General features: G+C 37.1%; 1 protein-coding gene across 1 annotated transcript in view; it reads right to left on the reverse strand.

Annotated features, from left to right (window-relative positions):
- sugct (succinyl-CoA:glutarate-CoA transferase) overlaps nucleotides 1–15,849 on the reverse strand; it is a 130,583-nt gene that overhangs the window by 64,147 nt on the left and 50,587 nt on the right. The window contains exon 12 of the mRNA XM_059524275.1: nucleotides 15,388–15,490. Within this exon, the coding sequence (XP_059380258.1) occupies nucleotides 15,388–15,490 (103 nt within the window). The remainder of the gene's footprint in view (nucleotides 1–15,387; nucleotides 15,491–15,849) is intronic.

Here is a 15,849-nt window from a genome sequence, read left to right on the forward strand (position 1 = left end):
AATCTGAACTTTAAAAAAAAGTCAACTTCTTTAGTGGCCAGGGGTATAACAATGCATCAGATATTGTAAATACAAAGGCCAAACTAGGGCTAAATTTGTTGTTAATTGTGCGATAAACATTTTATTTTGAATGAAATACAATTGTTCAGACATTTGTTCTAATCTATTTTCCATCGCACTGTGAATAAAGCTGGCCAACCAATAAGACTCATGCTTTTGGTCATGTGCCCAAGGTTTTATGCTACTTTAAACGATGACTTAGTTGTGCTCACAAACAGTCTACTTCTTATAAAGCACAGTGAATAGCAGGAAGATTCTGGAATTGTCTTTATCTCTCAAAACATCTGCAGAGTCTTTAAATGGTCTCTCAGTCTAGTTCTGTAAGCTACACAATCATGGAGAAGACTGCTGACTTGACAGTTGTCCAAAAGACGACCACTGACACCTTGCACAAGGAGGGCAAGACACAAAAGGTCATCGCAAAAGAGGCTGGCTGTTCACAGAGCTCTGTGTCCAAGCACAGAGATGTGAAGGGAAGGAAAAGATGTGGTAGAAAAAAAGTGTACAAGCAATAGGGATAACTGCACCCTGGAGAGGTTTGTGAAACAAAACCCATTCAAAAATGTGGGGGAGATTCACAAAGAGTGGACTGCAGTTGGAGTCAGTGCTTCAAGAACCACTATGCACAGATGTATGCAAGACATGGGTTTCAGCTGTCGCATTCCTTGTGTCAAGCAACTCTTGAACAACAGACAGCGTCAGAAGTGTCTCGCCTGGGCTAAAGACACAAAGGACTGGACTGCTGCTGAGTGGTTCAAAGCTATGCTCTCTGATGATGAAAGTAAATTTTGCATTTCGTTTGGAAATCAGGGTCCCAGAGTCTGGAGGAAGAGGGGAGAGGCACACAAAAAAGTTTCCACAGTCAGTGAAGGTTTGCGGTGCCATGTCATCTGCTGGTGTTGGTCCACTGTTTTCTGTGTTTTCTGAGGTCCAAGGTCAACACAGCTGTATACCAGGATGTTTTAGAGCACTTCATGCTTCCTGCTGCTGACCAACTTTATGGAGATGCAGATTAAATTTTCCAACAGGACTTGGCACCTGCACACAATGCCAAAGCTACCAGTACCTGGTTTAAGGACCCTGGTATCCCTGTTCTTAATTGGCCAGCAAACTCGCCTGACCTTAACCCCATAGAAAATCTATGGGGTATTGTGAAGAGGAAGATGCGATATGCCAGACCCAACAATGCAGAAGAGCTGAAGGCCACTATCGGAGCCCCAACTAAGTATTGAGTGCTGTACATGCTCATACTTTTCATTTTCATACTTTTTTGTTGGCCAAGCTTTCTTAAACTCCTTTCTTTGTATTGGTTTTAAGTTATATTCCAATTTTCTGAGATACTGAATTAGGTACTGTTTTCTGTGAAAAACAGGTGTCAGAACAGAAAGTTGTGCAGTGGTTTGTGTACCAGGGTAACTGGGATATTTCTGCTTTACTGTAAGTACCACCTACTGTCAGAAATAAAAACCTGCATTTTATTTTATTCGGCCCATCTGCAATTTTTATGCATGGGTCTTGAACAGACAAATTGCATGTTAAACACAGACTGAGTTTTCTTGCAAAAAATTCATGATGTAAACGGATCCACAATACTTTAGTTTCATATGTTTTAGCAAGGAGTAACTTAATCTAAATAAGTAATCTAAATATACATTTTTCAGTAACGCAATCGCAGAGTGGCATGCATGCAAGTGTTGCTGTATGAACTTCATATGACAAATTAATTTTTATTATAGAGATTTGTTTGTTTTTGTGTGGATGTGGCCATAGTTTGAGTCGATCATTACTCGCGTACATGACGCACATGCTCTCTGTAGTTGAATGCTGTATTTATGTAAAAATGTATTACAGACTTTGAAGAATGCCAGAGGACTACTGAGCAAATAACCTATTTCAAAGGAGTGGGGAAACAGCTGTTGAAAATAACCGCAGCCCTTAACTCAATCTGTACCAGAAAAAAAAAAAAACTGTCTCAACAGTATCTGGACTTTTAAAATTCTGCCAATACATTAGCTTGAAGTATCAAAACCTTCTTCTGATGCTGCAACATTTGAATCACAGAAAAGTTGATAAGAATCAACCCTAGGGGTGTTTGACTTCTTTCTCACATGTTAAGATCTCATGATGTTGCATTCGAGGTGAAAATATTGGACTCACACTTTGCAGTCTTATGAACGCCCTTCATTTGTTACAGATGGTTTGAGCTCCAAAGCAGCAGATGAACACGGACATCTGAGAGGATTCTATGCCAGCAAAGAGTCTCATGACTGACCAAATTCTCATTTGGGAGTTCATTAAGCTCGGGCCACTGCTCCAGGGTCAGTATCATATGTTTTTGACGGCCATTTCTCTCCTCTGCACCTCTAGGGGTCTCATGGCCAAACAGGGCAGGTAAAAGGAAGGTCACTCCATAAATCAGTGTCCCTTCTCTGTCTGTCCCTTTATTAACATCTTAAGTGCAGGAAGAGCTGCTCTTTCTTCCCTTCCCATCGACTCAGCCCTGCCCACACATACCTGGTTTATGAAAAGGCATTTAAAAGAGAAACCAGTGTGCACTATAGAATTATTTTCAGATCATCAGACATGACATTATGGATTTTTGGAAGTCGGTCTGAAACCAGCAACCATAGGAGGTGCCTGGTACAAAACAAAAACGTGGCCTGAGAAGTCACTGACTGACTGGGCAGCTGCTTTAGGTTACTGATGCAGCCAGGAGGATGATCATCAGTTGAATGTCTCCACCTGCAGCTCATCATATAAAGACGTGCACAGCTGTGCTGGTCCACACCATCATCCAGGACCATTAAAGGAAGACCCTCCTATTCTGGAAGGTCTGGCCGAGAGGAAGTTGAGGTGATGGCTTGAGGACAAGTACAGATTCAGAGCAAATCATCCATGACCGCTGGAGGCGTATCAAAAGGGGCATATCAAAAAGCCTTCCAGCACATTTGTAGTGACATTTATTGAACCATGTAGACATACAAAGTTTACTTTCAGAGCACGGTTTCCTCATTCCTCACCCTCAGATGATGGCAGGAAATTTGGGGTCCATTTGGACTTATAAATGTCCTCCCACAAGTCAAATGCATAAATTATTCAGTATCACAATGCATCAGGAGATACTTTTACATTATCTCTGAAACTCTGATTCTTCATTTTGATATTTAGCCTTGTGAAACGATCCTGGCTGAGCAGTCCACGATCAGACACTTAATTGTTTATATCATTTTCTTTTTATGTCAGAAATCAATAATCAAGTTGCACTAGGCATTGTAAAGAGAAATTTTGCTCAAGTTACGGCATTCAACAAATATCTAAATGAATGAGGAGAAGTGTCAACACCACAATCACAGAAATTCCTATCCAGACAGATTAGATTTCTATGATCTTTAAAAACACTAGGTGATTTATACCCTTGTTTTCACTCAGATTGTCCAAGAAGATATACGAGTTTGATTCTGAGAAGATTATAATCAAAATACAGTACATCTGCAAAGCACAAATTTATTGGACCTTCTCCAGTTCGGTCCAAATAGAGAGAGGAGAAATGGGAATGTGATGCAATAGGGGCCTGGACCTTGGTTTCCCAAACGAGCACCACAGCTTGATGTGCTTGTGTGAGCATGTGTGCTAAACCCTAGACCAGAGGTCCCCAACCACTGGGTCGCAACCTAGTATCATGCCGTTGAAAGTTGCTACTGGGTCGCAAGAAATTCCTGTGTATAGCTATGATATTCTTGTTATTTATTTCAGGTTAATGATTGTTCTCATTTTTTCTATATTTTCGTTGAAAGCAATTGCTATCGAGTAGTGATTTCCTGTAAATTAAATGTTCAATAAATAAAAGACTGCATCTTATAAGTGAATGATTTGAAAAACTGTACACAGACATCATGTACATGTGGCATAGAAATAGCACTCTATACAACTTGCTGCTAACTGCAATAACAGGTACTGTATCAAATGCAAATAAACAGAACAATGCAATACTCAAATTATTAAAGCATACATTTTGAGTAAACTAGACGTTGTTATATATTTTAAATTACTACTAAAGTACTACAGTTATTTTCATTATTAAGTGGAAAATAATTCCCATCAATATTGCTATTCTTTAGCAATTTTCTCAAGTTCCTGGCCATTGGCAGATGTAGTAAAATGTTAGTTTTAGGCCCTGCATGAAATGCAGCACTGCTGAACAGAAAAAAAGATGCGTTTCTGTTTTTGTTCCACAGACAAGATAACATTTATGGGCTTGGAATGGCAACTTTTCCTTTAAACTATAAAATAGTTGTATGTGCGGTACCAGACACTGGGTAAAAGTTCAGTGTAGCTGTAAATAAAGCAATCTGGCCACCCCTGTCGAAGTGATTCAGCCATATGAATCATCACACTGATTTTCACTTATGACATTCTCTCTGATCCTCATTTTGAAGCGCATTCGTTCGGAAACGCAATTCACTGCTTAGTTTAGGATTTTTGCTTAGTACCCTAATGCAGGCCAGATGTCCACTTGTACAATACACTCTTAGTGAAGCTCATTCCATTCAACAGCTGTTTAGTTTAATTGACTATGACCAACGGGTGGATCCCATTGCACTGTTCATGTGAAAAATGCACCACAATCACGCTCTCTCCTTTCATTCACTCCACTCCTGGGGAGCTTAATCCCAAAGAAATCAAGCAAACAGTCCGCTGGCCGGTCAGAGAATACGGTACAGTGACTCTGAGAGGATGAGGTGAAGATCGACGCATGCTGTCAGGGATCACAGCTCCAACTGACAGGATTTAACGCTCAGCCAGCTCAAACTCAGAATACACAACGGTCCATTTGAGATGCTAGAACTTCCTCCAAGACGTGCGAATGAAGGATTAAGGGGAAGAATGAGACACAATATTATGTACTTGCCAAGGATGAAAAGAAACTTGAGATTGCGGATGCAGATGATTGTGCGAACTGAAATATTTGCGAAGAAAATAAATGATCACGTCTTGTTTGACTGACTTCGGCAGATTTGCAATCTCTTCGATTTATACTTAGACTAGTACTTAGCAGCAGAATTTGTAAATCAACTGAGTTTTTTTATCCCACAGATGGTTACTCTGTACAAAAATATCAAAGATGGGTGGACTTTGGATGAAGACCATGGGAAAATCAGAAGCTTGGGAATTCACATTGTAATTTACACCAGCCCTTTCCCTGATGTTCACACAACGGCTCCAGTAATTTCTGTTACCCCTGTTTATTCTTGCTAGCCGAACTGTCCAAGAGAAATAACACTATCCATAAACCAACATCTAATGGAAGTATCATCTAGACTAAGATCCAGACATTTATTGACTCCAACAAAAAGGAAACTGTCTGTCCTCCTTTGTCATTGCAGATTGTCTGAGGTTATCCAGTCTGATGACAAAACCAGTCATTTAAATGTGTTACAAATCAAAGTAGGAGAGAGTGCAGTAACTTAACCTTTGAACTAGCAAACTTGTGTGTGTGTGTGTGTGTGTGTGTGTGCGTTTGGTGATGAGTTTTTGGCTCAAGGACTGCATTTAAAGACACACCAGAGGTGTTCAGCTGGGTTTCTGCAGACCAGTCAAGTTCTTCCACACTGACTGAATTAATAATTTCTTTTTGAACCTTGCTTATACAGGCTTTTTCATGTTATAATATGTTATAGAAAAGGGTCCTGTCTTAACCATTGCTACAAAATTAGAAGCACACAATTCCCTAAAATATCATTATATGTTTAAACAATACGATTTCTACTCATGGAAATGACTAAAGTCAAACCTGTTCATCAGAAGGCGTGTCCCAATATGTTTGGCAATAGTACACACAAAAGTATATGTCTTTAAAACTGAAGTGTGTGTTAATACTGTATGTTGCTGAAAACCGTTGACATTCTCCATGCAAAATAATATACCTACAAACAAACAAAGACAAAAATTAGATTTTCCCCAGTTTACCCCACTCTCCGCATTCATGAATTGCTGAAGTCAATCAGATTGTCTTTTCCGAATACCTCCACAACATAATACCATACTCAACCGAATGAGTCACTTACACAAATGTTGAGGTCTTTTGAGGTTACTCAAAATTTCCAATTGTTTTCCTCCCACCAGAAAACAGCAGTGAACTTCACTCCAACTGTTTCTGCACTCATTCATTGTAAATACCAGCTCCAAGAGGAGCAAAACAGTTTGTAAGGAATGAAGTTCATTATGTGGACTAGGATCCAAGGAGCGTGTGTCTAACTATCTAGTTACAGTACACGGGTCCGTCATTTTCACAAGGGCCCTAAGCCATTACAATGGGAAAAATCCTCAAGTCTCCAGCCAGGAAAGAACAACTGGAGTCGACTTTCAGAATAACCTCCATTACTCAAACATTACAGTGACAGAGACTACGCAAACTTACTGGACCTTCTCACATGACTGGACCAATTACTGCAGCTACAGCATTCGTTCCTGCCGCAGCGCTCCCTGCAACATCTGTTTAAGCTCCACAGCTTGGCTCTTCACTCATTTGGGTGCATTTGAAGGTCCACGGGGCCCGGAAACATCCCTGTACTTGTAAACATTCAGTGGAAAACTCTGCTGTGAGACAACACCAAGGTCAGTAATTATCTGTTATTGTGTGCAGCTGGTTTACTCCAACATTTCCACGTCCACTCGAAAATCACGGAGAGATGTATTTCAGGAAAACTTAAAGGTCAACATTCACTCCTCTGAGTCACACTTCATTTTTTTCAGCAAATAATGTCGTCATTTATTTCCATTCATAAAATTCATAAAGTGTTTGTGGCTTCCTGGCAGCTTTCACAAATACACTTCGGTGTCCCATGACAATTTAAGTAACAGAGTCACAAATCACAAGTTTTTTGTTAGAAAACAACATTATCCAATATATTACATATCAGATATAAAATGAATCTTAACAGGAAAAGTAGCTAGTTTTAAACACACATCTCCTTAAAAAAGTGAATTGGCCTGTTCCACGTCATAAGTCTTAACTAATCATACAAGATCTCATAATTTTGACATTATTGGCTGAATTTATATATAGTTATGTTAGTTTAGTTTGTTTAGTTTAGTTAGTTTTTTCTGGTTAAAACAAACAATCAAAAAAATTATAAATAACACCAGGTTTGTTGTGATTGTTAGGGACGCAGTAAGTTGTGCTTGTAAATCAATACAACTTATAATAACTACTATGATTATTATTATTACAAAATAAAAAAATTACAGAAAATAAGAAATATTACTATTTTAATTATGCATTTAGTGTTTAGAAATAAATTGCAGGTTGTAGTCCCAATCGTGTTAAATTATTACATTTATTAACAATATTTGTTATTCAGACTATATCTGTATTCCTGTTAGAGCTGTAATCAGGCCTTAAATGTTAGGCCCGACAGGACCCGAGCCCGACAAGTACATTTTGATTTACAACTTTTTAAAGCCAGAACCCGTTTACAGCCCGAAATTATTCAAATGTGCGCACACACACAGCTCTTTTGCCTTTTGTCAAAAATGAGTCATTTATACATGTTTTAACATAATTTATTCATAACTAACGTAGACTAGACCACTTGGAAGTTGGAATAAAGAAATACAATAAGTCCTCTGTAACAGCTTAACAAATAGACATAGGCTCATTTAGCCTATAAATATACGCCCCAATAAAAACGAGTCTTTTTCAACAAATTCAATTAAGATAAATTTTAAATTAAGATGGGTATTTGGCAATAACGAAATTAAGATAAAGGCTCCGCCGGATTTGCTTCGCCACTAGCAACTGACATTTAATAAAAGAATAATGGCAACATTAGCGTAAATACTCTGTCCACATGATGCATTTAAGACTCAATGAATATTTATTTATCATTTAAAAAACCTTTACTCACAGAGATTAGGCTAAGCCTACATGTTTTTGTGGAGGAAAATGATTGAATCCACTGTAGATGTCTTCAGCGCATTCCTGCGCTCACTGATGGTGCGTCATTATTCAATCATTATTATCATTATAAATTATATCTCATTAAAACGGTCAAAACTTTTCCACACCTCAGACTTGCCGGTGCAACCAAAACGTAATCACCAGAGGCAAGCCTCCATTACACCTACTCAGCGTCTATTTTCGCATCTTTCTCGGGCTAACCGAAACACATCACATGACCGGAGTGCAAGCCCGAGCCCGACCCGAGCCCGCGTAAGGTGATATAAATTAGCTCGAACCCGACCGAACCCTTTGGGTCCCATCGGGTTCGGGCATAGATCTTCAGCTCTAATTCCTGTTACTTGTCTATTTAATCATGATGTTTATGAATTTGCACTGCTACAAAAAAGCAAATTACAAAAATCTATGTAATTAGACTGAAATTTACATTTTCACCTAGTTTTGGGCCAAAATTTCAAACCTAGTAGAAAATATTGCTATAACATAATATAACTTACCAGCTTGTATAATATTTAATTTGACCTGGTGAGGTTTACGATTTCCTGCAGGTTCTTAAACAATTTTTTAAGATATTTTTTTGTACCCTTTTAATGGGAAGTGACTGATAAGCATTATATTTTAGCACGATTAATGCGAAAAAAAAAAAAAAAAAAAAGTTGAATGATCCAGAACATGAAACTATTTAACATGGTTTAACAGTCACATAGTTCTCCAAGTCCTGAACAAAAAAAAGATAGACCAAAGATTTAGACCAGAGATTTAAAAAATGATAGCTTGACTTCATAAGTCACAAGAAGCTGGAGATCAGGGCAGTGTGGATTTCACTCTGAGCCCTCCTTGGATTGTTGGAACAAACTCAGGTTTAGATTCACTAAGCAGTTCAAACGAAATTCAGATAAACAGGGTTTCATTCACACATGCACACACTCAAACACAACAATAACATTCAGTTATTCAGTTCGGCTTGGAAGCTCAAAAAAGGAAGAGACTCGTCTCCAGAAATTCTTCTCCTTCCTATTTTTCATCCGTGTGAATGTTCAGCATTCAACCATGCTCACATCTGGGAGCCATTTTGTCCAAATCCAACATCTGGGCCTGGTACCTGATACGACAGGAATGATACTCTGGAAACATCCAATATTAATATTAATTTTTTACTGGACCTAGTCCAGGTGTGTGGATCGGCAGTGAAACGGGCGATAACGTGCACATTTTTGCTACATTTAGAAAGCAACCAGGGACCAAGATTGACCGCCAGTAGCTCCAGACCAAAACATAACCTGACTGTCACGGATGAGATTCTTGAAAATGAAGTATGTGCGACATGATACTGTGCGCATGGGGAGCATTGAGGGATAACTTGATTAACGTCAAGCAAACATCACTGGAAAACTGGAAACGGGGCCAATAAATATAATTGAAAAAGTTCAAATGGTTCAACAGGGATTTTTTTCCACTTGTTTGATGACAAGAAACTCCACAAAATTGATGACGAAAACTCCACAGACAGTCTGAGACACCTTACAACACTCTCACTATTCATTTTTTCCAACATTCAATGGGCTGAAAATGATGCTTTAGTAATTTTACCGTAATCCAATCATGCTTCAAAAGACCAACAGAAGATGAAAATGAGAGGCTTAACCAGAAGTTTTCATCTGTGCATGCCAAGATAATTTCTTCAATACTCAAAAACCGACTTCAAATCCCATTTGGAAGATTCCATTGATGTGGAACATTGTTTATTTGTGTATCACAATCAAAAGTGAGAACTTTATAAGAAGGCCTGTGAGCACTTAAATGTTAACAAATGTTTCAATTACATTCAGAGACAGCCATCATCTAGACTCAGCTTCAGGCGTCACGTCCACAGACTGCTGGCTAAACGTCTGATGCATATAATGGCACAGAAAATGGGAAACGCTTCTGGAAGTCATCATCTGATTGGTTGAATTCTACAGGACTTTCGGGAGAAGTGCTTGTAACATTTTTTTATTAGTCTGCCTGGAAACAAAGCAGTCGTGACACAAAACTGGAAGAAGAAAACTGTCATGTTTACAACTGTGACAATGAGCATGAGAAATCTCAGAATCAATGCAGAATCACTTCTCGATAAGAAATAAGAAATATCCCAATATATCGCCTTGCTTACAGTATCGAAATGTAGCACAACATATCAACATATCGCAAACCCTGTATCGTGATACATATCGTATTGCTAGAATATTGCCAATACACAGCCCTACTACTAAATGTTCTAAGACAATTTTAGAATTTCAGAACTATTTTGAAGTGTCCACGGTAACAGCGCACCACACAGACACTGTTTTTACATTGATACAGTGCCTTCAAAGCATTCGCGAATGCCAAATTAAACCAATATTTCACCATCTTTTCACAATTCAATTCCTATTTTGCCTCTTCTCTGCACCAGACTGATAGTGCTGCCACTTCATTTTCAAACATTAATGCACTGCAAACTTTAACAAATTTATTATTACCAGGCATTACTGCTGAACCCGTGGCATGGGGCCCCCTGGTGGCCACAAGGGCCCTGTGCAACCACTTATACTGCTTAGGAAGGGCCAGCACTGCCTATAAACACTGCACTGAACAAAACGAATGCTGAGTTGTTGCTTAAGATGTCAGTCAGATGGCCTTTTGGGCCGATGAAAGCTGTGATGAAGTCCAGACCTTCTGCTGTCAGTCAGAAAGGCTACACAAGACTAAACCCCACTAGGCCTTTTAGAGGTTTCCAATAGTTCCTAGAAAGTGATATTCATGCAAAAAGAGGACACTTGGTAACTTTTCTAACTTCAGGAAAGGTAGAGGACAAGAAAAACAGGTTGAAGTTATGCTTCATGAAGAAGAAAGAGCCTTGAATTACAGTGTTTCAACAGGCAAAAGTTATGGATGAAAGCCAATCCGAAAAATGGCTGATTTATCGACCGGGTTTAGTTTCCATCTCTGTCAGAAGTGAAGATAAACCCCTCTGATGTTCAAGCACTAGATCAGTTAATCAGGCCACATGACCTCGTGCTTCCTATGGAAGCGCAGCATGAATTTTATTGACCACCCTTACCTAATTCCATCTGCTTTCCTAATTTGTCTTGTTGTACCAACCCTCCTCATCCACTAAGTCTTAATATCACCCACTCTATCTTGCTCTAATACTAACCTCCCCATCCATATCCTCTCCATCTGGTTTTCAGTCCTGTACATGTGCAGCTGTCCCTTCTACTGAATCATCTCCTTAGCTCACTCTTCACGTCTGTTGGCTAATTTCCTCCGTGCCCTTGCAGCTACTGCTGATTTCTCCAGTGAACACTGGATGTTTTTGGTTTTCACTGTTCGGTCAAAAGGAGCAATGGCTAACAGATTTGTGTTGTCCTCTGACAGATATGATCTCCAGATGGAATCATCAGCTTCGGCTGTCAAAAGTTCACCAGGACGCGATCGTGCCGGGCGTTCCTCACATGATATGGAGGTGAGATGTGCTGTATGTCTCCTGATGGACGTCCAGACACAAGAAAAAATCCATAGAGATGCGCTGACCAGTTTTGAATGCTGAGATTATTTTAGGGTTAAACAACCCAATTTTATTAAAATTAATCCATTATCCCATTTTAGTAAATTATTGTTGTAATATGATTGTAGAGGATTATGATATGATTACTTAAATAGATGGCTTGCAACCGAAAGTTTCAAATCCCACGAGAGTTAGAAAATTATTCCAATTTAGCTGTTAAACAAGGTACTTAACCTCATGTTACTCCATGGGGAATGACCCTGGTAAACTGCAATAGCATCTAGTAAATAGTAGAAAACTACACTCACAACAATTGACAACCTAAATGGTGCAATAACTACAAACAGGGGAAGGTCGATTGCTTATGTCAAAACAGAAGACATAAGTTGTGTATAAAGATGCTTATTACATTTTTCCTAAATGTGGTAATGTCAGTGATAATGTTGACAAAAAGGCAAAAAAATTACTCTTTTTCTTCAATAACATGCACTTTTTTCCTTTCCCATTTTGTTATATGAATATTACAAAACTATCTTGTATTTTGTATCATGCCATTTTGTTTTTTACTTTATTAGTTTATTTTATTTTTTACCATACAATCTTTTCACTCTTTGGTTTTTTATAAAAATCCACATACAAATTGAATTGTATTTTAGAAATAATTAGTTTCTAAACAAAATTTTAAACAAATGACTCCACCACAAACATAAATTTTATACCAATAAAGTCATTAAAAGTTAGTGAGATGCATGAAATATGAGTTGTAATTTTGTCAATTTATACAAAAATGGTGAAAATATTATTTAATTTTGTCTATTTAGGATTATTTATTTATTTATTATTTTGTAAAATGTAAGTTTTCTAAATATTGAAAAATGTAGAAAGTTTCAAGTGAAGGGTATGTTTAGGGTTAGAGTAAGTGGATAGAAAATATAGTTTTTTTCACAGTATAAAACCCTTAATTCTATGGAATGAACCCACATAACATGGAAACCCAATTTGTGTGTGTGTGTGTGTGTGTGTGTGTGTGTGTGTGTGTTTAAGCTAAACAAAAGAGTTGGCCTTTTTATTCTAAAAATGTTATTTGCTTCAAACACAATACATTTGTGATGTGATTTGAGATGTGGTGAAAATGACATTGTGTGAATGTCCAAGACGAAATGAAAAAAATAATTTGCAAACACATTGTTAGCTGAAAAAGTTTCTAAAAGTTTAAAAGTGCCTAAGAAACACCCAATTATAAAACCCGACAACATGCCTTAACTCGATACATTTTAGAATTTCTATGTGTCATAAAACAGTTAATGATGTGGTGTAACAGTAGTCATCTGTCAGTTTGTGTTGAGACAAATATGTTCTTGCAGATATTTATATATATTTAACATATGGTATACATGTTCTCTTGTTGTCCTCTGACAGATGCCAAAACTTTAAACTGCCTTCCATTATGTAACTATGAATGACTAATATGTTTTCAAATTCTTTGAGCAAAAGTTGTAGTGAAAGGCTAAATATAGCCAACCGCATTGGGAAAATTAAATATTCATAGCCTCACCAAAGGTTCAATGAGTGTTTCGAATCAACATGGACAAAAACAATAGCTGCTAATTCTGATCATATGATGTGGTAAAGCGAGACCCTCGGTGCGCTGATGGGATCTTTAAGTGCATGCACTCTCTGTACCAACATGTGGTAGGAATTAAACATTAGTGTGTGTAAGTGTGGATGGGAACTTCAGAATCTTTGGTGTACAAAATCAGGTTTAAATTGCAGCAGTGTTAAATTCCTTGCTCTAGGGGCCTATACATATGATAGTGTTTCACGTTTCACTTTATTAGCTACTGATGTTGATCAAAGAAATGATCTTGACTTGTTTTTAAGCAATCTCGGCAATAACAGTGGACACTTATTTTTCTGGGTCATTCAGTAGCTTCTACTAGACTTATTATTTTATGGTGTAACTCTGTATGTGGAGACTCCCAGGGGAGGAACTAAGTAGCTAAGAAGCAATGCTACTAACTTACCTACTGTGCATGTTTCAGTAGCCTGACAACAGTCAAGCTGTTCAAAACAACACTTTTCCACTAAAAAACTACTTTTTCCAAAGAACTAGCATTTGTGTGACGAAAGGCTTTAAAAAATAAAACTAGAGCACTAATCGCAATTAATCGCATCCAAAATCAAAGTTTTCGTTTACACAATATATGTATCTGTGCTGTGTATATTTATTATGTATATATAAAATACACACATGCATGTATATATTTCAGAAAAATATTTTATGTTTATATATTACATTTATTTATTTATAAAATAAACTATATGAACATAAATATATAGACCTGTAAATACATGTACATATTTCCCAAATATATACTTAAAATATATGTGTAGTTATATATACATAATAAATAAACACAGAACACGCATATATATTATGCAAACAAAAACTTTTATTTTGTATGCGACTAATCGCGATTATTCATTTGACAGCACTAATTAAAACAAATAAAACAATAAAAAACTTTACCAAATAAAAGATTATGACTTAAAACATTTAAACAACATTTAAATGACTTTTAAGCCCTAATTCATATCTTTAAAAAAAAATGTGTACCTAACAAATTGTTTTTTTTTTTCCAGCAAATTCAGACAATAAATGCTGTTTTGGTGCTCTTTGATTTAACGCAATAGATCGCCGTATAAGGCCACAGTTCTGACGGCAGCATTGAGCACGAGTGAGCATTCATCCCTTCCTCTTTATTACTAGTTTTAACAAGGGGTGGAACAGTTCAACCTTTTCACAAAAAAAGTTACATTTTTTCACGTAGCATTTCATTTACTTCAGGCAAGTCATTATTGTACACAGCTCGTTATTTCCTAGAGAAATTAAATCTAGTGAAGAGAGCATTTGGTGAAATATTAGACTATACTTTATTATATTTACTTTACCTGGAAGTGACTAATAGTTAGTCTTAATGTATGTATAAATAAATATTTTATGAAACACATTTTGACAATGTAAATTATTTTATTTCAACAATAAATAGAAACTGTATTATTTAGAAGTTCATTTATAAAAAAATCATTTGCGCATAAAATTTTTTACATTTTATAGTTGATTATGATAGTTAAAAATAAATAAGTTTGGGCTCTGTTGTTAATTGTAACCTTATAGTAATGTAAAAGGGCTTCCTATAGTTTAAAGCAGAAGGTAGATTTTTATGCCTAAAAACATTTTAATTATATTTGAATTTTTTTACTTTATTTTAATAAATAGCAATTTATTCAGTAAAACATAGTTTTTTTGTTGTTGTTTTTTTTTTTTTTTTTTAAAGGCTATTTATTTTGGGCCATGGAATATACAGTTTGTACAGTATAAAAACCATTACGCCTATGGGATGTCCCCACTTTTCACAAAAAAAAAAACGTGTGTGTGTGTGTGTGTGTGTGTGTGTGTGTGTGTGTGTGTGTGAGAGACAGCAGGTGAACATGTGTCCCTACTTGTCCACCACAGTGATCCTTCTTATGTATAGATATATTTTTGAAGTTCTAAAATAAAGACTATTAAAGGGCATTTTAAAAGAAAATACTATTTCATAATAAGCTTTCGCAATATAGTGTCATTTGCATTCATGCCAATAAAGCAATTTTTAATTGAAATTGAACTGAATATATACACACACACCTATTTTAGTATGGGAAATGTTTAGCCTTAAGAAGTGTAATATGAATTCATGTTTGAATAAGACATTTTGTTTCTTTTTGTACAAATACAACTGTTTGCACCAAGTTGGGCCGCCACAGTTTTAAAGCACTGACGTGACCTCAAACTCACCTGAGGGTTGGCGAACACCTGCTGAATGTTGTTGATAGGGCCACAGGGGACACCGGTGCCTTCGAAGCGTCTCAACCACTCTGCAGTCGTCTCCTGCATGAACCTGAGGACAGAGGCCTGAATGAAGGTCTGAGAAGGGACAGAACGGAGGGTGCTGGAAAATGGGGCACGGACACAATAACATGAGCTGAAATGAAAGTCATATGTGGCCACTTCCTCTCCCTGTCCCTTCAGGACAACAGCACTGTGTAAAACCACCAACACACTTAGAAAGATTTCACTTACTATGCCCACTATAATTAACTTCTCTTTTGAGCAACATTGTAAACATATAAGGTTTCTCATATTGTAAACATGCTCTCACACACCACGTCTTGGCCTTTGGTGACTGATGCTGATTCACCCAGACAGAATGTGCCGTCTGATTTATGTAAAGACTTTGATACAGATTTTTTGCACACA

The sequence above is a fragment of the Carassius carassius genome, chromosome 35 (genome assembly GCF_963082965.1).
Source record: "Carassius carassius chromosome 35, fCarCar2.1, whole genome shotgun sequence".
NCBI classification, from domain to species: domain Eukaryota; kingdom Metazoa; phylum Chordata; class Actinopteri; order Cypriniformes; family Cyprinidae; genus Carassius; species Carassius carassius.